The sequence below is a fragment of the Lethenteron reissneri genome, unplaced genomic scaffold (assembly GCF_015708825.2).
Source record: "Lethenteron reissneri isolate LAM-NWPU_2019-01 unplaced genomic scaffold, ASM1570882v1 scaffold_1640, whole genome shotgun sequence".
Taxonomy (NCBI): Eukaryota; Metazoa; Chordata; class Hyperoartia; order Petromyzontiformes; family Petromyzontidae; genus Lethenteron; species Lethenteron reissneri.
In genome coordinates, this window is record NW_026891378.1 from 4,499,608 (window position 1) to 4,526,537 (window position 26,930).

Below are 26,930 nucleotides of genomic sequence, written 5' to 3' on the forward strand. Positions count from 1 at the left end.
CGATTTGGTCGTGGTCAGAAGCGTTCGTGACCAGAGGTTCTACTGTAATCCCTTGCCAGAATAATCTCTTTCGCATACTTAAGCAATTGTTTTAGCTGTGGTTGTCCCCGCCTGATGACGGACGCTTGTGTTGCGCCCGAAACGGCGTGTTTTGTTTTATTTTATTTTTATTTTCTCTGCTTACGTGACTTTACCAAAATAACCAAGAGTATGGATTCTTGCAGTCACAAAAACTTCAAGTCTAGAATGGCTGCTACATTTTACCAGATTGGTGAAACTGGAATATTGTTGATAATAGTTTTTTTACCCTTTTATCTGGCAACAATACTGACATCTTTTTACGAGGAGTCATGTTTGCATAGACCACAATACCTGCAGTCTTAATGCAAACAAAAAACATAACTCTTGATAATGTATGCACTGTCCTTGAAGTTGATTGGTCCACACCCGAGACAGCTTTCCTTAGAGCCTAGTCTCACATGGTGCTGGACCAGATGATGCCAAAAGGCGCACAACTCAAAGACAATGCACCATCAGAGTATGAGGTATTGTGGTCTATGCAAATATGACTCCTTGTAAAAAAGGTGTCAGTTTTGTTGCCAGATTAAAGGGTAAAAAAACAATTATCATTTTTTCTTCTGGCAAATGAGGTTCCAATGGCGGAATATTGTTATTGGTAACATTTGCACGGTATGGGAAAACCCTTCTCTGGAACTGGGAGAGGAGGCAGATTGACCGGTAGCTTCTACAGTCGGTGTTTGCACTCGTACAGATAGAGCTCACTTTGTGGCAAATGGCTGCTGTTGTTTCGTGCGGTAGTGCTGGGCTACGAACATTGGTTCATAGCGCAGCACGCTAACCGAAGCACTTCCACTCTCCACTCACGCATACACATCGTCATCATTGTAAGTTGAGTATTCAGTATTTTTTATCTTTGAATGTTTTATATAGAGTTTCTGCTTGTTTATTTGAGGTTGAGCTTCATGCAGGCGTGACCCATGAAATTTATCTTCAAAACTAATTCCTGTTTACTTTAAAATGACACAGTATTATTAAACAATATCACAAGTATTTTAAAATCAGTTCCAAACTGATTATTTATTTTATTATTATTATTTTTTTCAACTGTAAATTGTCTGGGAGCCATATGTCGTCACTGAAAGAGCCATATATGGCTCGCGAGCCATAGGTTCCCGACCGCTGAGTTAGGGACTCTTGTTCTGTACCTGGAGCATTTCATCATGAGGAGGAGCCTTGCATATGTTCCACAAAATAAAGCACCTGCGTGGGTATTCTTAATGTCATTCATAATCAACGTTTTTGGGTTTAGATCGCGTTATTTATAAATGTGTCGTAACCCTCCACCACCCGACACGGCCAATCAGTAAAAAAGTGTCACGTTGACAAAAGACAAATAGTTCACTGCTTTAGCCCACCGGTGTGTTGAAGCCACAACATTTACAATTTGAGTATGACGTTTCGCTGGTAATTACATCCAGCATCATCGGGCAATTCGCCACAGCAGAGCCTCACCATTCTGGCGAATTGCCCGTCGTACTCAAATTGTAAATGTTGTGGCTTCAACACACCGGTGGGCTAAAGCAGTGAACTATTTGTCTTTTGTCAACGTGACACTTTTTTACTGATTGGCCGTGTCGGGTGGTGGAGGGTTACGACACATTTATAAATAACGCGATCTAAACCCAAAAACGTTGATTATGAATAACATTGGTCGCGAAAGCCTACGTGTTAAATTCTTAATGTCAACCAACATTCTGCCTGCTCGCCTCTTAATGAGTAATCAGGCAGTTCTACAGGTGGTGGAAGAGCACCCATACTTGGTAAATGTGTTCATGACCAGTTCTGGTTTGCCAGCTAAAGTCTCAATTCAAATTAGTCGAGCAGAATTCTTTAATTAGACTGTCTAACACGGTGAGGAAGCTGCCTGGAACGTTGCTCCATACAAATCACTAAATCTTCTTGCCCACAGCTATGACCCCTTTCTCTGTGGATGTGAAATATGGACTCCTTTAAAGAACCATCTGTGCTGGCTTACACAATTATTGGCCTGCCTATGATCCATCTTTTATTGAGCCCGACTTGATGGTATTAGAAGCTTACAAATCTCTGAGATGTCAGTATAGAATATAATCAGTGAACCTCTTTGGCAGGCGAGGCTGCATTGGTTGGTCATGAATCCTGCATGCTCAGAAACTGCATGTTCAAGCAGCGTAAGTTAGTTCAGATATGAGGGACTAAGCGGGTATGGCATGGGCTAGAGAAGAGATTAGAAGATGTGGAGGTGATCGGACTTGCCGATGACTGGTACCAGGGGTGTGAAGATCAGCCTCTGTAGAGGAGGCCCGTGAAGGATACTGCAGGGTAGTTGGAGGTATTTGTCCTGCAACAACGAGGTCAGAGGAGTGACACATTAATAGTTGCGGTGCTGGGTGGCTAAAATGCAGCAAGTTGGCACAGTTGCGTAGCACGGGTGGTGTATCTGCCAGTCATCTCGGTCATCCCTTGACACCCCGATCATTCCCATGACCTACTGGCAAGTGCTCCACACTTACATGGCCTCAATTCACACCTATCATGGCAGATACACCAGTGGTGAATAGTGGCTGTTTTTTATATAATCTGTTAATGATCCATGTGAAACATATCTGTATGTAAGGTGGTATCTACATGGGGAGTGGAGGCATATTTGTTCATCCACTGCATTATGAAGCCAACATTCAGAGTTGTATTATTGCTGACAGCAGACATGATTGACAAGTAATAGCTTAACTTATTGTAGGCCTCTGCTGGATTGATTGTTCCTAGGTTAAGTACTTGGTGAAGCGTTATAGCATCTGTACTGAGCAGATGAAGGCGGCCAGGCATGGTTCAAGCCACAACACCTTCACCGTTCCAGTGCGTGAGAGTGTAAAGTTTTTATTTGCTGTAAAGTATATTGACCATATTAAACACATAGGTTTAATGAAAGCAATAGGGTTTCTTATTACATGTGTAGTGACATTGGGGATGTCACTATGTGGTACCGGCCCGGGAGGGCCGTGACATGCGATGTACTTACGTCGCGGATAGCACCGTGTGTGTTGCTAAGTGAGGCCGGCTCTAGCAGAGCACGGCGTGCGATGCACCATCATCGCGTACAACCCGTAGGTGGATGTAGTACCAGCCTAGCGGGGCTTGGTGAGCGCTTCCTTTTATTAAAAAGTTTGCGGCTACCAGTAGTGACTGGGTGGCCTTCAAGCGGCGGTTCCTCACGAACGCTGACTTGCCGGGGATGAACGGAGGCGCTGCGGGCGTTGCCTGCCGCCCTCGATGACGATGCCCTTGCAGCGTTTCTCGCCATCCCGCCGCTGGAGAGGTCCACCCTTACTCAGGATTTCGACCAGATGGCATCAATCTACGAGCCTCCGGTGAATACGCGCCACAAGTTCGCCACGCGATGGAAGGGGGAAACTGAGTTGGCCCTCGCCTTCCATAGCACGTTTTTGGCGCTAGCGAAAGCCGCCTTCCCGAAAATGGACCACAATGGTATCGACGCGTTGGTCTTTGAGGGACTGCTGGCTTTGGCGAAAGTCCTCCACACCATTCTTTCAGCCGAAGATGATGACATTTCGTCTCTCAAGATCGCTAAGTGCATCCAGGCCCAGCAACTTCTACAACGGGACAGGGCGCAGGTGACGTGTGCTGCATTCTGCAAGGAGCCGGGGGCACCTGATAGAGCGGAGCCCGTTCCGGCATGCCCTTCGACTCGGGGTGGAGGCGACCGGCGTGACGGGGTGCGACGGACGGACGAGCAGCGGCAGCCAAGGTCGTCTCGTTCCGGCGGCGGCCGTGTCATCTGCTACAATTGCGGCCTGCCGGGGCACGTGTCATCGGGCTGCCGCGTACCACGACGGCGCCTCCCAGCATTGCCGCCATCCTACACTTCCCTACACCCCATCTAGACATTTCAGATTGCGTCCCGGTCGCACGTCGGTACGGGTATTTTTTTATGAGTGATTGTGATGTTCGTCCGCTTCGACCGGATCAGTGGTCGGAGCTGGCCCATCGAGTGGTGGCTGCGACCGCGAGTTCGTCTGCCGTGCTTGGGTTTATTGAGGGTGTAGAAATAAGGATGCTAGTCGACACGGGTGCATCGGCGACTATCATCTCGGAATTGATGTACAATATTTTGCCCCCTAAGTGTCAGGTTCTAGACCCTGTTGATGCACCGTGTTTCCCCGCTCACGGCGGCTCGTTGGGTATTATTGGTCGGATAACGACTGAGGTGCGCATCACTGATGTTAAATTGTTGGGATATATTCTTATCTCTACGTCCCTGGTTGTTCCATGTTTACTTAGAACCAATTTCCTGGAAGGATGCCCTTAAAAATCCATATTGACCGTGGCATCTTGGAATTGTCATCCGGCCGTCGTATGGCATTTTTGCCTTCCCCCACCCGTTTGTGCACAGCCAACGCTACGATGCAGGCTCTTGCCCGCCGAACGGTGAGAATCCCTCCCGGCGCGCAGATGTTACTTCCCCTCCACTTGCGGAAGCTGCTCGATTTGGGGGCTACGAAGGACGGAATTATTTTGGGACCTTCTAATAAGGTCAGTCGCGGACTGACTTTGGTAGCGGCTCAGACGTTAGTGTCCAACAATCTTTTATTCAGGTTCTTAATGCTGGGTTGGACACAACGGTCATCCAGGAGGGTACTGTGTTGGCTCATGCGTCGCCGGCGCGTCCGGAAGGGGGTGTCGTCGGGAATGTGGGTCCTGTGTCTTGCACACGACAACCCCGGGATGTGGATGATGGTTGGATAGACAAACTATGTGCTGAGAGTGGCGCTTTGTCTGCGGACCAGATGGGGAAGCTACCGGTGCTCTTGCGTGAGTTTTCTGATATTTTTAGCAAGCGAAAATGTTATATTGGACACACGTCACTCCAGAGTCACTACATTGATACAGGCGATTCGGGCCCCTATCTGGCAGAACCCCTACTGGCTGGGCCCGGCGGAGAAGGAAGATCTTCGGCTGGCGGTTGATGAGATGTTGGCCGCAGACATCTCACCATCCACCAGTCCCTGGGGAGCTCCGATTGTGCTTGTAAAAAAGCACGATGGTAGCTTACAATTTTGCATTGATTTTCACAAGATTAATAAGGTTTCTATTGTGGATGCTTATCTCTTACCTCACATGTGTAGAGGTGGTACGTACCGGGGTGTAGCGAGCCATTACGTTCCGGTGTCTACATCACGGTCTGTGCATGGGGTGGCTACATCCACATCCGCATACAGCCCCGCCCCTCGGGGGGCAGTTGGGTATATAGGGCGGTGCGCGAGAGAGCTCGGGAAGTCGTTGGAGCAGAAGAGCCAGTGAAGAAGGAAGACGGAGCAAGCTAGGTAGGACCCTGGGACCCCTAGCCCCGCTGCCCTTATCAGGGCCGGGACTCTGTGTGGCTCAGTGGTGAGACCCTGGGAACCCCCGGCCCGACGTCCTTATCAGGGCTGGGTCCGATGGGTTAGTGGTTGGGACCCGTACCCTGGCTCGGTCGGGTCAGATAGCCTCCTCTAGGAAATACATAGCCGGAGGACCTGAGAGCGTAGCCGGTGTCAGGCACACTTAGCCGTAGGCTGTGTTCCTAGGCTGTATAGCTGACTGTTACTGTAGAGTGTTATAAATAAATACGTGTTGCCTCCGTCAACCGTCTCCTGCACTATTTACACCGTTACACATGGATAACTCGCTTGACACGTTGGTGGGGGTGCAGTTCTTTTCTACCCTCGATTTCCTATCCGGGTTTTGGCAGTTTCCGCTTGACGATGCTTCGAAGCCTAAGACGGCCTTTCCTACGCCGCAGGGATTGTTCAAATTAATCGGCTTCCTATGGGGCTCCATTCCGTGCCAACCACGTTCCAACGTTTCATGGAACTGGTCCTGGTGGGTCTCCAGTGGGACTCGTGTTTAATATATCTCGACGATGTAATCGTCTTCAGCCACACTTTTGATGACCATTTGGTCTAACTGCGTGCCGTCTTCCTCAAAATGCGTGCGGATAACCTCCAGAAATCGGTTCGGTATCTTGGCTACATTGTTAACTAATCGGGTATTGCAACCGACCTGGACAAAACTGCATGCGTCCAAACTTGGCTGACCCCCACCTCGGTGAGTGAGGTGCGCAGTTTCATCAGCTTTGCATCCTACTATGGCCATTTCGTTGCCGGGTTCACATCAATTGCCAAACCTCTCCACGCATTGACTGCTAAGGGTCATGAGTTTCATTGGGGGGAGGAGGAGGAGGCTGCATTTCGTACTATCCGCGATGGATTGGTGAACGCCCCTCCCCTGCGTTATCCTGATTTTTCATTGCCGTTCATCCTTGATACGGATGCTATCAATACCGGAATTGGAGCCGTCTTGTCGCAGGTTGTCAATGGGGTGGATAGCGTTGTTGCGTACGGCAGTAGGGTGCTGTCTCCGGCCGAACAGCGGTACTGTGTTATGTGCCGTGAATTGCTGGCCATTGTGGTTTTTGTGCAGCAATATCGCCCCTACTTGTACGGTAGACGATTGGAGGTGCACTCCGATCATGCAGCGCTCCAATACGCGCTGCGTGTAGACCTGTCGTCGGGCAAATTGTCATGCTGGCTGGAGATCCATCAGGACTTCTCGTTCCATGTTACGTACCGCAAGTGATCTTGCCATACGAATGCCGATGCCCTGTCGCGATTGCCAACAACTGGAGGGTGCGCATGTTTTTCTGGTTCCGGGCGCTGTAAACTGGCCGATGTGACCTCGCTCCCTCCTCTCACGGCATCTGCCGATGCGGCGACGGGTGGGACGGGTACCGGTCCGGTCACACAGGATGCGGTCATTGGGCTGGATTACGAGGAATGGGGATGCCTTGAGGCGGAGGATGCCTCGCTGCTCAAATTGCGGTGTCGTGTTAGGGAAGCTGATGGGGGCGCGGATCAACGCGGCATCGCCTCAGTCATTCTGCGGGGCGGCTTACTAATGCATTGGGACGGGTGGGCTGCGCTGTTATACCATTGTCTTCCCCACTGCCCTGCGAGGCGAGGTTATTTGGGTTGTGCACGAGCGTCTCTTGCACCTGGGCGTGCGGAAGACGCTGGCCACGCTCAAACTGGATTTCTATTGGCCGGCCATGTCTGCGGATGTCGACAATTTGCTCAAAGTGTGCGTGCAGTGTGCTCGGCGGAATCTTCCGGCGAAACCCTGCCGCCCCCCTCTGCAATCGATTCAGGTATCACGCGTCAATGAACTTGTTGCTCTGGACATCCTTGGTCCGTTCCCCACTACCGCTCGAGGGAACAAACATCTGCTTGAGGGGGTCAAGTATCTTTCACGATGGCCTGTTGCCTGGCCGCTCCCTAATCAATCGGCTGTGACTATTACTGAGGCATTCCTCAATGGTTATGTTATGGACAAGGGTGCTCCTGAACGCCTTTTGACTGATCAGGGCAAGAATTTATCTTCTAAACTAGCGGTGAGTACCCGGCGTTGCCCGGGCGAAAAAGGCAGACACACACATGTAGTTACACACACAAATGGACTGACACACACACATAGAGTTACACACACATATCGACTCACACATACATACATAGACTGAACAATAACAACCACCATTCGCCAGTAAGTGGCGATGACATCACCACAACGCTTGTGCCAGGCTATGTGCACCTTGAGGCCACATAAAGTGTCGAACGCCCACTGGCATGAGGTCACGGGGCAGACCCAGATGGCACAGGTCGACTGACTGAGACGACTGGCTGATGCATCACCTGTTCCCCCTACTGTGGCAACTTGCTGTGCTTTAGCCACCCGGCTCTCCGCTCGTTGTTGTGAGCGTCGCTCCTCCATCTTCCGTTGTTGTTGGAGGGCGACTGCCTCCAACTGCCCTGTAGCGTCCTTCAGGAAGCTCCTCCACAGAGGCCGATCTTGACACGGCTGGTACCAGTCATCGGCAAGTTGACTCAGCTCCACGTCCTCCTGTACCACATCACTCCATGTCTTCTCGAGCCCGTGCCGGGCAGTTTAGCCCCCTCGATCCGGCCGAACAAAAGATGTTTCGGCATGCGGTGTCTGGTCATGCGGGCTACATGACTCAGGCAACGCAGCCTTACCTGGTGGAGGAGCTCACCGATGGGACTTTGTCCACATCTTTCAAGGATTTGTGAGCTCCTCACACAATGCAGCCTGGTTAAATCCAGGATGGATCGTAGGCAGGCCATCCTAAATGTTTCTAGCCGGCAAAGATGTTCCATTAGGGGGGCGGAAGCGTAGAGAAGGAAGGGAATGACCGTGGCCGAGAAGACCTAAAGCTTCGTGCGGAGTGATAGACCAGGTAGCTTCCACACAGTGTTACGCAACCAATGAAAAGATAATGTGGCTCGACTGATTCGGAGTGAGACCTCTGCTGTTAAACCGGAGCCGGTCATTAGCACACTAGCAAGGTATGGGAAACTCTCCACTGTCTCCACAACTGCCCCATCACCAATTGGGAGTTGTGGGGGTGGAGTGTCCGATGGTAGAAAATACCCAGGCAGGTGCTTAGTTTTGGTGGGGCTGATGGTAAGGCCCCACCTCTTGGTGGCAAGTTCCAGGTTCAGCAGCAGCACCTCGAACTCCTCCTCCGAGTGAGCAGCAATTAGCAGATCATCGGCATACATAACATGGTTGAGCAATAGGGAGCCATCCCTTGACCGCACCCGGGCATCGATCAGCCTCCCATTGTATCTGTACCAGATGGAAATTATAGCGGTACAGCCATTGAAGGCTTCAGGAACTGCGTGGTCCAAATATATGTAAAATAATGTGGAAGCCAGAGGATATCCCTGTTGCACCCCAAGGTGTACAGGGAATGGCCCTGACTCACGGCCACATAGTTTGACGCGGGGCCGCTCGCCATCATGAAGGTCACACATAGACATCCACTTGAGATATACACATCTAGTGACATAGGACGTCACTACTGTGTCGGCCCGTACGAGGGCTGGGGGCCCCAAGGGGGTGCCTGGGGGGTCACGTGGTGGAGGGACCCAAACCTTCCCTTGAGGTGGGGGAAGGGAGGCGTGGCCTGGGCAGAGCCGGCCACGCCTGGGCGGAGTCGGGCACGCCGGAGCGAATATAAGCGGGGTGTGGATGCAGAGCGGGGCTGTTGAACTCCGAAGTGAAGACGACATCATCGGTCCTCAAGTCCCGGGTCGTCGTCCTATAGTGTTCCAGAGTGTTAGTGAGTTGAGGAAGGTGGTCACCACCTCATGTACAGTGTAATATTACTTATCGTTTAATAAATAGTGTTGCCTCCAAGCTGTGTGTGTGTGCACCTAATTCGAACCCACTACACACACATGGAGTTACACATATATCGACGTACACACATACAGCAACTTACACACACATTGACGTAAACACACATATGTACGTACACACATATGGACTAAGACACACACATGGACTTAGACACACATAGATAGACTGACACACACAGCCCTACACACAAACACATGTGACATACAGACATCTACTTGAGATACACAGACATGGATGAACACACACATATGGACTCACACAAACGCATTGACTTACACACACACATCGAGTGACACACACATGTATAGACTTACATACACATGTGGACTAACACACACATGTGGACTAACACACATATGGACTGACACACACATACACATGGACGTACATGGCCACATCACAGACTGGCAGACCGTCGCAGCGTCATAAAAGCGCAGCAAAAAAAGTGAAAATTTAGCAACCAAAAAATAAAGAGTTTTGTGCACACAAACATTATTATAGTAATGTTTGTCAACTAATGTGTTTAATAATAGAAAACATTGGACTTGATTTGTTAGTGTAAGAAGCTTGGAAATTTGTACTTGCCATAGGCGTGTTGAGGCCTTGTGCCATGCGTAGCCCCCCTCCTGACCTACATTGGCGAGGCGGCGGAGTTGGCACATTGCCAGGCCAGGGGCTGGGCCGCTACCCCCCCCCCCCCCAGCATCCCCCACCCGTGCAAGAATAATGGTATGTAAGCAGTAAAATATTATTATCTAGGGAGTCTTCAGTAGTATAAACTGGACACATCGTGTTGGGGGGGGGGGGGGGGGGCGAAGAGGACATGATACTGTGAAGAAATATCCGCAGCGTCATGTGTGTGTGTATTGGCTGTTAAACGCGTAAAAGGAAATGTCCCCGTGAGCTCGAGCGAAGGCGCATCACTTAGCAGGGTCCGCCCCCCCCACGCAATTGGCGTCAGTTGGTACGGTCGATGTCGCACAATAAGTAAACGGCACAAATGTGTTAATTAAACTACTTTAAAGTTTAGGGATGGGAAAACGAAATAGCCTATTCCCACTGCGGGGCTTAGGGCGTGCCACCCGGCAAAAATTTTTCTACATATAGCCCACCGTCCGAGAGGCAAATCCCCCGCAAGGGGCGAGCGCGCGGAGACTTTTATAGGTAAGATTGTTGCGTGAAGTCTGCGATTTGTTGGGGATAAAGAAGGTGTGCATGTCAGCGTACCACCTGCAGACGGATGACAGAGTTGAACGGCTACATAGGACTCTGACCTCCATGTTGAGCCACCAGGTCAGTGAGTCGCAACTCGATTGGGACTTACACATCCCTACGGCCCTTGCCGCTTACAGGATGGCCCCGCACGCATCCACCGGCTACTCACCATTTTTTTTATGTATAGAAGGGAATACGATCCCCCCATCGATGTGCAGTTATAGGCCATGCCCAAAATGTCTAAATCTTCACTCTTCAAAAGCTTTCCGAGGCACGGGAGGCTTCCAGGGTTAATTCTGAGTCGCGACAATTGGCCAACGAACGTCTTAAAGGAGTGCGTGCTTTTCTGTATGAATGGACACCCGGGGATAAGGCCTGGTTGCACTGTCCACAGGTGCCGGTGGGTACATCGCCTAATTTATTCCAGCCCTGGTGGGGGCCGTTTGATGTTGTTCGGGTTCGACCACAGTGTGTCCAGATCCGCTTGGGTTGGCGGAGTTGGTTCGTGCATCCCTCTCGCCTGAAATTGTTTATTGCGCCACGCGAATTCGCTTCATCTCCATATCGCAGGGGCCAAGTGTCGAATGTGTCCCGACAAGCTGGGGTGTGTGCCCGCTGAGCTTGGTCCTCAGCAGAGCGATTCTGTTCTGCCCCCAGGTGCCACGCGACTGACGTCTCCCGAACGGCCGCGCATGCCTGCGTCGTAGGCTTCGAGCGCGGAGGACCCGTCAACCCAGCCTACTGCTTTCTGTGAGGATCTGGGTTCGGTGGAACATTTGCACGTTCTCCCCGGGACCTCTAGGGTGAGTGAGCCCACCTCCCCTGGGGCCTGGCATCACGGACTCGCTCAAAGACTCGTTTTTCATGATCCCCGTATACACACACTCCCACACTGTCAGTTGCTTGTCACGCTCTTGAATCGTGGCGGTTATTGGTTGATCCTGGCCGCTATTGAGCTCGCGAGCATCATTACACGGTGAAGGTAGGAGGTGTGGTAGTCGAGGGGATCCCGTGGGTTCACGCGTTTTTCTTTGTTGTTGTGGTTTTGTTATGGGTTCGTTGGTTTTATACCCTTCTCCCTGCTGGTTTTGTTCATTTGTGGATAGTGTAATTTTTGTACAGGTGGGTTGGGGTATTTATTGATGTTCTTGTTATTGTTGAGGCACACATTGGTTTTTTTCTCTTGCCTTTCACTAATTTATTTTTTTGGAGGTGGAGTTGACAGCCGGGATGGCTGAATGCTACGAAGGGGGGGGGGGGGGGTGGTGATGTAGTGACATCTACAAGCTGGAAGCTCTACGTCCTACATCTGAAGAGGCACCAACACGTGGCCGGGGACCCAAGTGAGGGTCCTGTCCATCGTAGCCGTAACTCCTATGTGTAGTGTAGTTAGCTGGGTGGTCACCACCCTAGGCTGTATCTGGTAAACGGGCAGTTACCCCTTTGTATATACGTGTTGTGAATAAATGTGTTGCCTCTGAAGAATAACATCTGCGACTCAGTTGGACTCACTACACATGCGTAAAGAAGATCCTTGGAGACATCCATTTTCAGGGGAGTAGAGATTTATTTCTCCTAACGTATATACAGTTCAAGTATAACGACTGCCACACTCGTAATTGCTATGGCTATCTTCAGCCCCGATGGTTTCCACCAAGTTAATACCTGAACAGTTTCCACAGTCAACCCTAATTTCGTCCACCTCTGGTCGTCAATTAGTACCAAAGTAAGCGCCCCGACCGCGGGCCTCGCTTCCCCTTATTTACTCGCTCGGCCCTGCCCTTATTGGATAGTGCCCCCCTCCCCCCACTTTACTATAACATGTGTGTCTTTAATTGAAAAATGCTTACGGTGCCTTCCGGTCACCTGTATACAATCATCACAACGCGCGCCTTCCAGAACCTCTGTCCATTCAAGAAAATCTGAGCCTGACTTCGGACTTAATTTGCGATTGAAGATTAATTTGTCCATTTTATAATATTTCTGTCTAATGCAAAGTTTTATTTTTAACACCATTTGACATTTTTATCAGACTTTTGCAAAAGTTTACATTTCTCCAGTAGCCATATACAACCGAACTTCTGTACGTAGAGTTATGGGTTATCATTGATATTAAATATACTAGGGCCTCCAGGCATTATACTAACCACTTGCACTCACATTGCCTGCTATGCCAGGTCAATAAGTGATTCTCAATAGCAGACTGTGCCTTAAAACAGCCTGTGTGATGAATTGGTGATGAGTTTTATTTAGTTTCTTCTCATTAATGTTTGGGTATAGATGTGTATGTCATGTAAATGTCATGTGTGAATATATATATGCATTTCTGTGCTTATATGCTGACGTACATTGTGTGGATATTACTGCTTTCTGTCTGCAGCTACCAGTTCCTGTGCCACTGTGCTCTACAGAATCGGTCAGATGGGGTGAAGCCACTCAGCGCAGCTCAGTACGAAAAGGTACCAGCATGGTCAGTGTCCTTACAGCATGGATCACAATGTTAACATAAAGCGTCACCAGCGAACACTCACGGGAGATACACTATTCAAGTGAACTGTGTGTGGAAATGCATTTACAGAGTTATGAGGTCTTCAGATCCCCCACAGAACACAGGAGAGAAACCCTTCAAGTGCACTATGTGTGGGATGGCATTTGCACAGTCATCAGTTATTCAGAACCACCAGCAAACACATGCAGGAGAAAAATATGTCAAGTGCATTGTGTGGGAAGGGTTTTCGACAGTTCGGGGATCAAAACTAGCGTCAAAAGATTCACAAGGAAATGAATCTGAAATCGGCTTGTGAAAGTCAAAGTACTGCCCATCCCTCATGAAACAAGAACCGGAAAAACATTCCAGATATGAAACGTGGCCAGGAGTGAAGGTGAAATGTCAAGAAGTAAAAATGAATTTTGAAGCGGTGAAGAGTGAAGTGACTGTGAAATATATTCTTGGTTCTTTTGGTAAAGTAATGTAGAATGGAAAAAATAAATAATAATAATAATAAAACATTACAATTCTCACGACTTTTCGATTGCAACACAAGCAATCATCATCAGGTGTGAAAAACCACAGCAAGAAAATTTGAAAAAAAAGTGGCGTTTTTTTCTTAACGTTAGCACCACTAATAGCAACTAGCGGTTGTTCAGACGGACGAGTCCATCTATGCTCGGAACGGAGGAGGAGGGAGACAAGGAGAATGGAATGCGGTCTGAAAGTCACCGTAAGCTTGAACACAATCAATTAAGACCCGAAATGGTTTATCACATCCACATCATGAGAATCGGCCCCCATGAGAGGGTGACGTCATCAAGAGGAGACGGTGGAGAAGACGTAGCGATAGGCTAGGGAAAGCCTCAGAAGGGGGGGGGGAGGTCAGTGAATAGAGAGGGGGCTCGCGGCACTTTTTGGCGGGAAATGTAGTGAAGAGGTCATGTTTCGAGTGAGAGACTTTCATAATGAAATTTATACTCCCCGCTCTGACTGGTCATCTCACTACACATGCACTGTTAAGCAAATGGTGCATACATTTGGTTCATATTTCTGCAGTTATTAGGGCTGCCTGAGACATTTGAACTGTGAACCTCTTCAACAAATATCAATCGTGCTACCACTTGGCTTCTCTCATTTTAAGAATGCATGCAGGTGTAGGCATGATCCAGTCAGAGATTCAGTGTGCAGTAAAGCGATGTAATGTGATGGTTCATCAAATATTCCAGTTATCTGAGAGTAATACGTATGGTTCACCAAAATTTCCCAAGTTTAAAAAAACTTTGCAAGAAAGAAATAAAGCATACACCAGTCAGTTGTAGGGCATTCTAAGTTGATTGTAGAAAAACAGTAGGGCCGTTTAAATGACTGTATGTACATACCAGTGAAACAATTAGGTTATGTAGCCCACAACGCGATCACAATGGCGGATGTTTGCGACTCCACTTGCGGCACCACTCAGCAATGTCCTGAAGCACACTGCAAGATGCTTAGTGGAAATTTTCTGGATTCATCAAGGATCATGGTTCTTAACCTTTGCTGCAGCCTTGCACCCCTTTGGTTCTCAAAATATGTTCTTGCACCCCTTATAAAACATCTTTGAAGTAAATTTCGATTTAAAGCTTTCGTGACTGCAGGGATTCATCTTCTTGGTTCTTTCGGTAAAGTCACGTAGAAGGGAAGTAATAAAATAATAAAAATGAAACATAATAAAATAATTATCACGACGTTTCGGTATAGTTTATAGCATATTATATAATAATAAATAGTATTAAAGAGTAATGTTTAATACAATGTATAAGGTAATATATAGTATCGTAATTTTTTAGTGAATATATAGCAGTGTGCTATACAGTTGAGTGGGTAGAATAAAACAGTGTAATATGACAAGGTATAGTCAATAAGCATATTAGTTGCTGCGGCACCATATTATTAACATTCCTTCCCTTTATTAATTCTGACCTTACTCCCTCCCTTTGATGCTGCTAATCCTGCATAATGCATGGGCATAATGACTTTAAACCCCTCGCCAAACCTACGCATTTCACGAGTAATGCTAATCGGATATCTGCATTTCCCACAAATATGCTAAATTCCTCTTGATATGAAAATTATTTTGTCAAGACGCTCTTCGCCCCTCCATCCCAGCATAAATAGTCGCTCCAAGCCTGGAGCGTGCCATTCAGACTCTGTCTACTTGACGGACCTGTTCTCCACCTGAGGACGGCTGCTTGCATTGTGGCCGAAACGTCGTGAGAATTATTTTATTATGTTTTATTTGTATTATTTTATTACTTCCCTTCTACGTGACTTTACCGAAAGAACCAAGATGATGAATCCCTGCAGTCACGAAAGCTTTAAATCGAAATTTAACCGCCTCTACGGGGAGGGATTCCACGTAACTTTGAGATCCTTAAACAAGCTCCGTGATAAGAAGGCTCAGCTAATCGAGTCTCTCACCTTTCTGAAGAGATGCCGCGACTCTAAGGTAATACCAAACGCATTTACACTAACATCTGCTGCTGTAACTTTTTCTAATGCTAAACGAATTCTGTCTAGAACTAGCTTAGCTCTTATCTCAGAGAAAATCAGACTTACGCGCACCGATCTAGATCAGTTAGACAAGACACTCTACAAATCACACTTATCTTTGAGTGCAACAATGTCCACATCGGATTGGGAACATGTAGACAAAATGACTGCCTCTTCAGCTGCCGCTATGTCGACCAAATGTAAGGACAACTTGATTTCCAAATTCAACCGCCTCTCAAACAAGAGACCGGACCCACACATTGAAAAGCTAGACGTTAACAAAGTGGTAATTAATCGCAGTAACAGTTCTATTTCTGAAGGTCTGAAATCCGTTTTAGCTAAAGGACTAAACTTTGCAGTCACACCTAGACACATACCAGTTAATGATATAATTGCTAGAGTAGATGTAGCTCTCAAGGGCCTGAGTCACATCTCTGCAGATGTAGCAAGATCTGAAATCTCTGCAACCCTCAAAAACGCTAAAAGATGCCAGCTAGCAACATCAGCAAAGATGAGCGTTTTGAATTAGCTCAATTAAAAAAGAGGGACGACATTGTCATCCACTCAGCCGACAAAGGCAATGCCACTGTCATCATGGACAAAATAGAATACGACAACAAAATTCAAGAACTACTCAACGATGGCAGCTATATAAAAATAAAAAGACACCCCACCAACAGCCTCGTCTCTAAAACCAACCAAATCATTTCTGATTCAACCGCATTAATTGATCAGACCAAACAGTTCTCGTTGAAACCTTCTGCTGCCAGGCCACCAAGATTATACGGCTTGCCAAAGATACATAAAGAAGATACACCTCTTCGTCCCATTGTCTCTACGATCAACTCCCCCACATACAAACTGGCTTGTTTTTTGTCTGAAATCCTATGGCCTTTCACTGGAAAAACCACCTCTGCGGTACTAAACTCTACTGACCTGGTATCGACAATCAAGGGGATTTCCCTGTCCTCAGACGACCTGCTTGTCAGTTTTGACGTGGTTTCCTTATTCACCAAAGTTCCTGTACCTGACACCATCGCAATCATTGAAGACTTGGTTCATCAAGGACTGAATTTTGGGGTACCCCCCCTGGTGAGACACTGCTTAACCAATACATACTTCACCTGGAATGGACCTTTCTACAAGCAAACTGAGGGCACCCCAATGGGCTCCCTCCTATCTCCGGTTGTAGCCAACGTCTTCATGGATAAATTTGAGACTGACGCCATCCAGACTGCCACTCTACGCCCGACCTTATGGAAGAGGTACGTAGATTACACTTTTGTCATCTGGCCACATGGCCGGCCTGCTCTAGACCAATTTCTCGACCACATCAATTCCATACACCCAGCCATCAGATTCACCATGCTTGTCGAAAAAGATGGTAAGCTACCCTTTTTGGATGTCCTAATTAAAAGGAGACCTGATGGTTCAATGAGCCACTCTGTCTACAGAAAAGCCACCCATACGGATGCTTACCTAAAACCGGATTCCCACCACCATCCATCCCAGAAGAATTCCCTCATCAAGACTCTATACCATAGAGCCCAATGCATTTCCGACCAGGAACACATTGCCAGTGAACTCAAACACGTACACCAAGCTCTTAAGGCTAATGGTTACTCCGACTACACAATCCGCAAAGCCATCACTCCAACCATCAAGAAGGATCCTGTTGAAGAGCCTCTCAAGACCATCACCTTACCCTACATTGCTGGGGTCACAAAAAAGATCTCCAAAATCCTGATTAAACACAAGATCCAGGTCCGATTCAACACAGTACATAAAATCCGTGATCTGGTCCCGTCTGTAAAAGATGTGGTTCCAGACATACAGTACCCTGGCGTCTACAAACTAAGTTGCCTCTGTGGTAGCAGTTACATTGGAGAAAGTAAACGACATGTCTCGGACCGCATCCGTGAACATAAAGCAGACTTGAAACACGGTAGGACAAACACCTCAGCCGTGGCAGATCATTGTTACAATTCAGTGGGTTCACATGATATTGACTTCTCCAAGACAGAGGTTATCTGCAAGCCATCTGGCTACCATGAGAGATTCTTTCATGAGGCGATCCACATATACAAACACAGAGACAATTTCAACTGAGAAGATGGATTCCGGCTTAGCAATCATTGGAAGGACGTAATAAACCATTTCGGATCTTAACTGATTGTGTCCACGCTTACGGTGACTTTCAGGCCGCGTTCCACTCACTGACATTGACTATATATCCTGTATTCTCCGCAGGGAATGGATTCTTTACTCTGGTGCAAGCTTCCTACCACCACTCTTTTGACATATTTCGTTGCTTCCTCTTAGTACCTTTTAACGCGCCGGTCAATGGTATAGAGTATAGCATATTGTATAATAATAAATAGTATTAAAGTGTAATGTTTAATACAATGTTTAAGGTAATATATAGTATCGTAATTGTATAGTGAATATACAGCAGTGTGGTATACAGTTGGGTGGGTAGAATAATACATAGTGTAATATTACAATGTATAGTCTAAAAACATATTAGTTGCTGCGTCGCCATATTATTAACATTCTTTCCCTTTATTAATTCTAACCTTACTCCCTCCCTTTGATACTGCTAATCCTGCATAATGCATGGGCATAATGACTTTAAACCCCTCGCCAATTCTCCTATTCGCATATCTGCATTTCCCATAAATATGCTAAATTCCTATTGATATGCCCTCCGCAGGGAATGGATTATTTGCTCCGCTTCAAGCTTCCTACCACCATTCTCCCATTGACATATTTCGTTGCTTCCTCTTATTACCTTTCACGCGACGGTTTATGGTATAGTGTATAGCATATTATATAATAATAAATAGTATTAAAGTGTAATGTTTAATACAATGTATAAGGTAATATATAGTATCGTAATTTTATAGTGAATATATAGCAGTGTGCTATACAGTTGAGTGGGTAGAATAAAACATAGTGTAATATGACAAGGTATAGTCAATAAGCATATTAGTTGCTGCGGCGCCATATTATTAACATTCCTTCCCTTTATTAATTCTGACCTTACTCCCTCCCTTTGATGCTGCTAATCCTGCATAATGCATGGGCATAATGACTTTAAACCCCTCGCCAAACCTACGCATTTCACAAGTAATGCTAATCGCATATCTGCATTTCCCATAAATATGCTAAATTCCTCTTGATATGCAAATTATTTTGTCAAGACGCTCTTCGCCCCTCCATCCCAGCATAAATAGTCGCTCCAAGCCTGGAGCGTGCCATTCAGACTCTGTCTACTTGACGGACCTGTTCTCCACCTGAGGACAGCTGCTTGCGTTGTGGCCGAAACATCGTGAAAATTATTTTATTACGTTTTATTTTTATCATTTTATTACTTCCCTTCTACGTGACTTTACCGAAAGAACCAAGAAGATCTTTGAAGTAGGTCAGTTCTTTAAATTTAAGATATATTTCAACTATAAAATGAAAGAGGTATAATTATATACTTATTTTAATGTCAGAGAAAAATTAAGAATACATGTGTAGTGGCATAGAATAGTAGTGTAGTGGCATAGGGTAGTAGCATAGCGCTGGCTCCTTGCAGGGAGAGGGATCTGCGGCTTACGGCAGCCCTGGCATCAGCATGCCAGGTTATACACCAGACGGGGATCTAGGGGAAAGGTCACAGAAGGGGCACATCAAGAACCCGCTGGTAGGTTCCAGAAAGGGGGCGTGGCCGGGGACGGAGCCAGGCCACTCTGACAGTATAAGAGGAGCCTCTATAGGGGACCTCAGGGCTGTTGTTGAAGTGGGATCCCCGTCGTGCTGCTGAAGTCTTTGTCACCATTCTTCTCGTCGTCTTCACCATTCTTCTTGTCATCTTCACCATCGTTGTCATCATCTCAGTCTTCACCATCTCGGGGCGTCACCAGTCAGGCAGCCGACCAACTGTCCTGACAGAGTAGCGTCTAAAATAGATGGACTAATTATATGAGTATTAACCCCGATGGCGCTTGTGAATAAAGAAGTGCCCCTCCAAGTCTTATCGTCTCTGAGTTAGTCACTACATGTGTAGTGACGCAGTTCGGAGATGGTAGTAATTGGAGGCACCTTTATTCCACACAATGGGGACTACACGCACCCTACATGGGTGTACGCTATATATCACACAACCGTCTATCGTTGGCAGCACTATCTTGCTAGAACAGTTGGCAGTCTGTCTAGCTAGTGAGACGACAGCACGGCGAGGGTATCCACTTCCAGTAACAGCCCCGAGCTCTTGCCCAGGGCTCCCTCTTATGCTCCCGACATGGCTTTGCTCGCCCTGGCCATGCCCCCCCCCCCCCCCCTTCTGGAACCTACAAGCAGGATCCCAGGGCTTCCAGATGGACCCCTCCATGAACTCTGCCCTAGTTGTCTTCCCCCCGTGTATCCTGTCGCCTGCTGACGTGTGTACTGCCATGAAAGCAGCCAGCACTATTACTCTACACATGAAAAATTACACCCTTCTTTTAAATTCACCGGCTCAGGGACTCTCTGCTGTTGCTTTTGTTAATTTGATGTTCGAAAAACGAGGAACCTTTTTGAAAAAGCCACACTCATGCCTTGCATTTCAGCAGTTTCTGGCCTTTGTTTTGATGTGTAGGAATGATGATAATCCAATCTCACACAAGTATGTAATCACAAATCACAAATGGCACAAGGATCTCCAGCTCTGTCTTTGCCAATTGTGGAAACAGTGATAGTTGAGCACACCAGAAATTATCAAGCTCTGTTGTCTCAACCTACATTTGGATTCAATAATTGGCTCGTAATTGTTTATTTATTTGCCACATCAAGATTTCCCGTGGAAAAATATCCTTGGAAAGAGTCACTCTACTGTTGCAAATGCTTTGTCACTTCAGTTGCGATGGTCAGTCCTTCATTTTCCGAAACAACGGTTTCTTCAAGAAAGGGAAAGTTAGTTAAATGTATTTTCTCGAGTAGCACCTATAAAGGCTGGCACGGCACACTTTTTCTCTCCAGTGGCGATGTTTACACAATGCACCAGGTACTTATTTGAGGCGGAGTCGACCTAGAGAAGGCCCAGGGCCAATTCAGATAATGATCATTAGTGTTGGGCGTGAGTGAGCATCGAACTCGGGTCGCCGGGTTCATAGCGCAGCACACTCACCGTAGCACTACCGCTCCCCACTCAAGCACAGACATCATCGTAAGTACAGTATTCAGTATTTCTACTCCTATTTATTTAATGTTTTTGGATACGGTTTTTAGCTTATTTTGCATAGAGTATATTACTTATTTAAATTGTGATGTGTATTTTTGGTTGCCGATTACCTAACCCATTGTTCAGGTAAGTATTTAATATTGCTGTTTTGGCTTTTGCGGCACTTTCCAAGAATGCAACCCCCACAATATTCAAGGGTCTCCTGTATTTTCTGTCCATCTGCTACAGCACAGATGTATTGATGATGCCTGCTATGCCAGGCCAAGAGCTGATGGTCAATAATAGCACGTGCCTTAAAACAGCCTGTGATGAAATGTGGGTGATTGTTATTTTATTTTTCATGAATATTTGAGTGTTCTTGTCTATATGTGAATATCACATGTGACTATATACATTTATATGCTTATATGCTGACATACATTGTGTGGATATTACTGTTTTCTGTCTGCAGCTGCCAGTTCCTCTGCCACTTTGCTGTACAGAATCGGTCAAATGGAGCAAAGACACTCAGCGGGAGAGAAACCATTCAAGTGCACTGTGTGTTTCAAGGCGTTTGCACATTCATCAATTCTTCAGGTCCACCAGAGAACACACACTGGAGAGAAACCCTTAAAGTGCACTGTGTGTGGGAAGGCATTTGCAAAGTCATCACATCTTAATACACACAAGAGTACACACACAGGAAAGAGACCCTTCAATTGCACTGTGTGTGGGAAGGCCTTTGCACAGTCATCACATCTTAAAACACACCAGAGAATACACACAGAAGAAACACCCTTCAAGTGTACTGTGTGTGGGAAGGCATTTGCACATTCATCACATCTAAAAAGACACCAGAGAAAACACACAGGAGAAAAACCCTTCAAGTGTACTTTGTGTGGCAAAGCATTTGCACAGTCATCAATTCTTCAGGGCCACCAGAGAACACACACAGGAGAGAAACTATTCAAGTGCACTGCGTGTGGGAAGGCATTTCCAGAGTCATCGCATCTTAAAATACACCAGAGAAGTCATACAGGAGAGACACCCTTCAAGTGCACTGTGTGTGGGAAGGTGTTTGCACATTCATCAATTCTTCAGGTGCACCAGAGAACACACACCGGAGAGAAACCCTTCAAGTGCACTGTGTGTGGGAAGGCATTTGGACAGTTAGGACATCTTAAAATACACCAGATAACACACACGGGAGAGAAACCCTTCAAGTGCACTGTGTGTGACAAGGAATTTTCACAGTCATCATATCTTAAAAAACACCAGAGAACACACACAGGAGAGCAACCCTTCAAGTGTACTTTGTGTGGCAAGGCATTTCTAACTTCATCAAATCTTAAAACACACCAGAGAACACACACGGGAGAAAAACCCTTCAAGTGTACTTTGTGTGGCAAGGCATTTGCACGGTCATCACATCTTAAAATACACCAGAGAAGTCACTCAGGAGAGACACCCTTCAAGTGCACTCTGTGTGGGAAGGCGTTTGCACAGTCATCATATCTTAAAAGACACCAGAGAATACACACAGGAGAAACACCCTTCAAGTGCAGTGTGTGTGGGAAGGCATTTGCACATTCATCACATCTTAAAAGACACCAGATAAAACACACAGGAGAAAAACCCTTCAAGTGTACTTTGTGTGGTAAGGCATTTGCACGGTCATCAATTCTTCAGGGCCACCAGAGAACACACACGAGAGAGAAACCCTTCCAGTGCACTGTGTGTGGGAAGGCGTTTACAGAGTCATCGCATCTTAAAATACACCAGAGAACACACACCGGAGAGAACCCCTTCAAGTGCACTGTGTGTGAGAAGGACTTTTCACAGTCATATCTTAAAAAACACCAGAGAACACACACAGGAGATCAACCCTTCAAGTATACTTTGTGTGGCAAGACATTTCTAACGTCATCAAATCTTAAAACACACCAGAAAACACACACAGGAGAAAAACCCTTCAAGTGTACTTTGTGTGGTAAGGAATTTGCACAGTCATCACATCTTAAAATACACCAGAGAAGTCACTCAGGAGAGACACCCTTGAAGTGCACTCTGTGTGGGAAGGGTTTTCGACAGTTCGGGGATCGAAATAAGCAGCAATCGATTCATCAGGAAATGTATCTGAAATCGGCTTGTGAAAGTCAAAGTACTGCAATTAGTCCATCCCTCATGAAACAAGAACCAGAAAAACATTTGAGATATGAAACGTGGCCAGGAGTGAAGGCGAAATGTCAAGAAGTGAAAATGAAATTTGAATCGGTGAAAATGAAGAGCGAAGAAGTGATGGTAAAGAGTGAAGTGATAGTGAAATGTGAGGATGAAGATTCAACTCCAAAATCTGACCTTAATGTCGATGGAGGCAGTGTGAAGCTAGAGGAGACTGTGGACTCTGAGGCAGAGCGAGGCAACTCCCAGAAATTTGTGGATGTGGAGGTGTGGGTGGATTTTTTAGGCACTACTGAGTCAAATGGAGACCAAGTAGACGTGTATCATTGAACTTAGGATAAAGAAGTTCAATTTCATTCACAGGCCTTTCCCATTACAAGGATTTAACTTCCAAGTAGTCAATTATGTGAAGCTGGAGGAGGCTGCGGACTGAGTGAAATGAAACCCAGCAGTTTGTGGAGGTGGACTTTTTGGAGGATGCAGAGTAGAAGCGGCCAGCATGTGTGGACTCTGAGGTTGGGTAGATCTGTAAGCAGGAGTGGGAGACAAAAAAACCTCCGTAGCATTCAACGTGTTATATTTTTATTGATGATTGGCGCTTGCATATATGCTTTATTTCATTCTCACTGTACGCGGCCATTATTGCTAATCAAAGGTGAAACGCTTCAGCAACTAACAGGGGCTTGGATCATTCCATCTCAATCGTTCAACGGCTAGCCTAAGTGGCAGCTGTCCCTTTGTGGTACAAGGTGACTTGGTACCGACATGCAAATGGACATGAGTGCCAGTAGGGCGGAGCGTGGGGGGTAAAAAGAAATATGGGAAGGAGGGGTAGACAGCATTTGGAACCCTTTAGATCAACTTTTTACACCCACTTTCTATAACTTTTTGATTCAGGACTTCTGAAAGGCTTTTATAATTTTTATGATGGACAAACGGAACCCGGCGTTGCCTGGGCGAAAAAGACACACATCGACTTGCACACACTTTAAATGTATATGAGTTTAGCGGAAGAAGCAAGGAACAGAAAAAAATAATTGTCTGCACACAAACATTATGATTGTAATATTTGCCAGCTGATTATTTTAAAAATAGGTTTCTATGAACGTGATTTGACGCAATAACCAACAAAAATATGTGATTATTTGCAAGATCATTAAAATACCATGTTTCTGTGTACATGAGTTGAGCGAAAGAAGCAAGGAATAGTAAAATTAGTAGTCTGCACACAAACATTATAAATGTACATTCATTTTCTGTCGATAGAAAAAAAATGAAAAGTGTAAAAAAGATCACTACCATACAACAACCGCCATTCGGCACTCAGTGGTGGTGACGTCACCACGACGCTTGTGGCAGGCTATGTGCACTTTGAGGCCACGTGAAGTGTCGAACGCCCGCTGGCAGGGGGTGACAGGGCAGATCCAGATGCGACAGGACTACTGGCTGATGCACCATCTGTGCCTCCGACTGTGCCAACTTGCTGTGCTTTAGCCACTCGGCGCTCCGCCCGTTGTTGTGAGCGTCGCTCCTCCGCCCTTCGTTTGAGGACGACTGCCTCCAACTGGACAGTAGCGTCCTTCATAAGCCTCCACAGAGGCCGATCTTAGCACTGGTAGCAGTCATCGGCAAGTCCACGCAGCTCCACATCCTCCTGTACCACATCACTCCATCTCTTCGGTAGCTCACGCCGCGCCCGTTTAGTCCCCACGATCCGGCCGAACAAAAGCTGTTTAGGCATGCGGGCTACATGGGCCAGTCAACGCAGCCTTGCCTGCCGGAGGAACTCACTGGTGGACTTTGTCCACATCTTTAAAGGATTTGTGAGCTCTTCACACAATCCAGCCTGGTTAGACCCAGGATGGATCGTAGACAGGCCAGCATAAATGTTTCTAACCGGCGAAGATGTTCCATTAGGGGGGTTCCACATTTCGCAAGCATAGAGAAGGGAGGGAATGACTGTGGCCGAGAAGACCTGAAGCTTCGTGCAGAGCGACGAATCGGGTAGCTTCCACACAGCATTACGCAACCGATGAAAAGACAATGCCGCTCGACTGATATTTGTTGCGCAATTTGTATGGCTTTGTGACAAATGCTAAATTATTTAAAATGTTTGTAGCTACATGAGGTAACAGAAAGAGGCAAAGAATATGAAATCCTGCAGTCACGAAAGATGTAAGTGAAGATAAGTAATGTAATAATAGGAAGGTGATATTTTCACAAATAGGTGTATTTGAATGTGAGTTCACAATAATTAAGATTAAAGTAATGGCCAAGTTATAAGCAACACATTTTAGGTGTGCGATTTGTATGGTGTGTATGACATTGTGACAACTGCAAATATTATTTAAATGTTTGTAGCTACGTGACGTAACAGAAAGAGGCAAAGAATATGAAATTCTGCAGTTACGAAAGCTGTAAGTCAAGATAAGTAATGTAATAATAGGAAGGTGATATTTGCATAAATAGGTGTATTTGAAGGTGAGTTGAGACAATAATACAGATTAAAGTAATGGGCAAGTTATGAACCGAAAATATTTGTTGTGAGCACACAAAAAAACAATAGAATATTCCCTTTGCATAAATAGATGTATTTTAACGTGAGTTGACGCAATAATAAAGATGAAAGTAATGGGCAAGTTACGACCAAAAAAAACGTTATGAGCACACAAAAATAATAGAATATTACCAAGGTGATGAATTAAAAAAACTTTTGTACGGACGTGAATGTAGCTACTTGCCATAGCGGCGGTGAGGCCTAGTCCCGTGCGGAGCCCCCGTCCTGGCCAAGCTTGCCGAGCCGGCGGAGGTGGCACATTGCCAGGCTGGGGGCTGGGCCGTCCGTCCCCCCCACCATACCCCCGCCCGTGCACCAAAAAAGCCATGTAAGCACTATAATATTACATACTCTGTTTTTTTTTTGGTAAAGTCAGGTATAAAATAAATCGCGACGTTTTGGGCGCAACACAAGCGTCCATCATCAACATGATAGACGCTGATGGACGCTTGTGTTGCGCCCGAAACGTGATTTATTTTATACCTACGGGACTTTACTGAAAGAACCAAAGAGTATGGATTCCTGCAGTCACGAAAGCTTCAAATCGTCACTATAATATTATTATGTACGGACTTTATTAAAATATTTGTAGCTATGTGACATAACAGAAAGAGGCAAAGAATATGAATTCCTGCAGTGACGAAAGCTGTAAGTGAAGATAAGTAAAGTAATAATAGGAAGGTGATATTTTCCAAAATAGGTGTATTTTTACGTGAGTTAACAGAATAATAAATAAGAAAGTAATGGGCAAGTTAGAAACAAACAAAAAATTTGTTGTGAACACACAAACCAAAATAATGGAATATATACTACTCGCGGTAGGTACCCGGCGTTGCCCGGGCGAAAAAGACAGACACACACCGACTTACACACAGACTTCTTGGTTCTTTCTGTAAAGTCACGTAGAAGGGAAGTAATAAAATAATAATAAAACATTAAATAATTCTCACGACGTTTCGGCCACAATGCAAGCAGCCGTCCTCAGGTGAAAACCAGGTCTGTCGAGGCGACAGACCTGGAAACGTCGTGAGAATTATTTTATTATGTTGTATTTTTATTATTTTATTACTTCCCTTCTACGTGACTTTACCGAAAGAACCAAGAATATGAATCCCTGCAGTCACGAAAGCTTTAAATCGAAATTTACACACAGACATCGACCCACACACATAGAAACACATCGACTTACATGCACACACACACATGGACTCAGACAGACATCGACTTACACACACACATATGGACTTACACACACATAGACATCCACTTTAGATACACATGGAGTTACACACATCAACTCACACACACGCATTGACTTACATCGAGTGACACGCACACATGTATGGACTTACACATGTGGACTAACATACAGACATAATGACTGACACACACGGACGTACACACACACATCGACTGACACATAAACACACAAACGC

At 46.2% G+C, this 26,930-nt stretch overlaps 1 protein-coding gene across 3 annotated transcripts in view; it reads left to right on the forward strand.

Annotated features, from left to right (window-relative positions):
* The window catches only part of LOC133339173 (oocyte zinc finger protein XlCOF6-like), a 41,850-nt gene extending 16,008 nt beyond the window's left edge, over nt 1-25,842 (forward strand). The window contains exons 2-4 of one of the 3 annotated variants that reach the window (XM_061547330.1): nt 11,209-11,354; nt 12,932-13,021; nt 21,229-25,842. In XM_061547330.1, the coding sequence (XP_061403314.1) occupies nt 21,270-23,267 (1,998 nt within the window). In that variant the 5' untranslated portion in view covers nt 11,209-11,354; nt 12,932-13,021; nt 21,229-21,269 and the 3' untranslated portion in view covers nt 23,268-25,842. The remainder of the gene's footprint in view (nt 1-11,208; nt 11,355-12,931; nt 13,022-21,228) is intronic. The other 2 variants (XM_061547329.1, XM_061547331.1) reach the window with 2 other exon arrangements.
* The last annotated feature ends 1,088 nt before the right edge of the window (nt 25,843-26,930 follow it).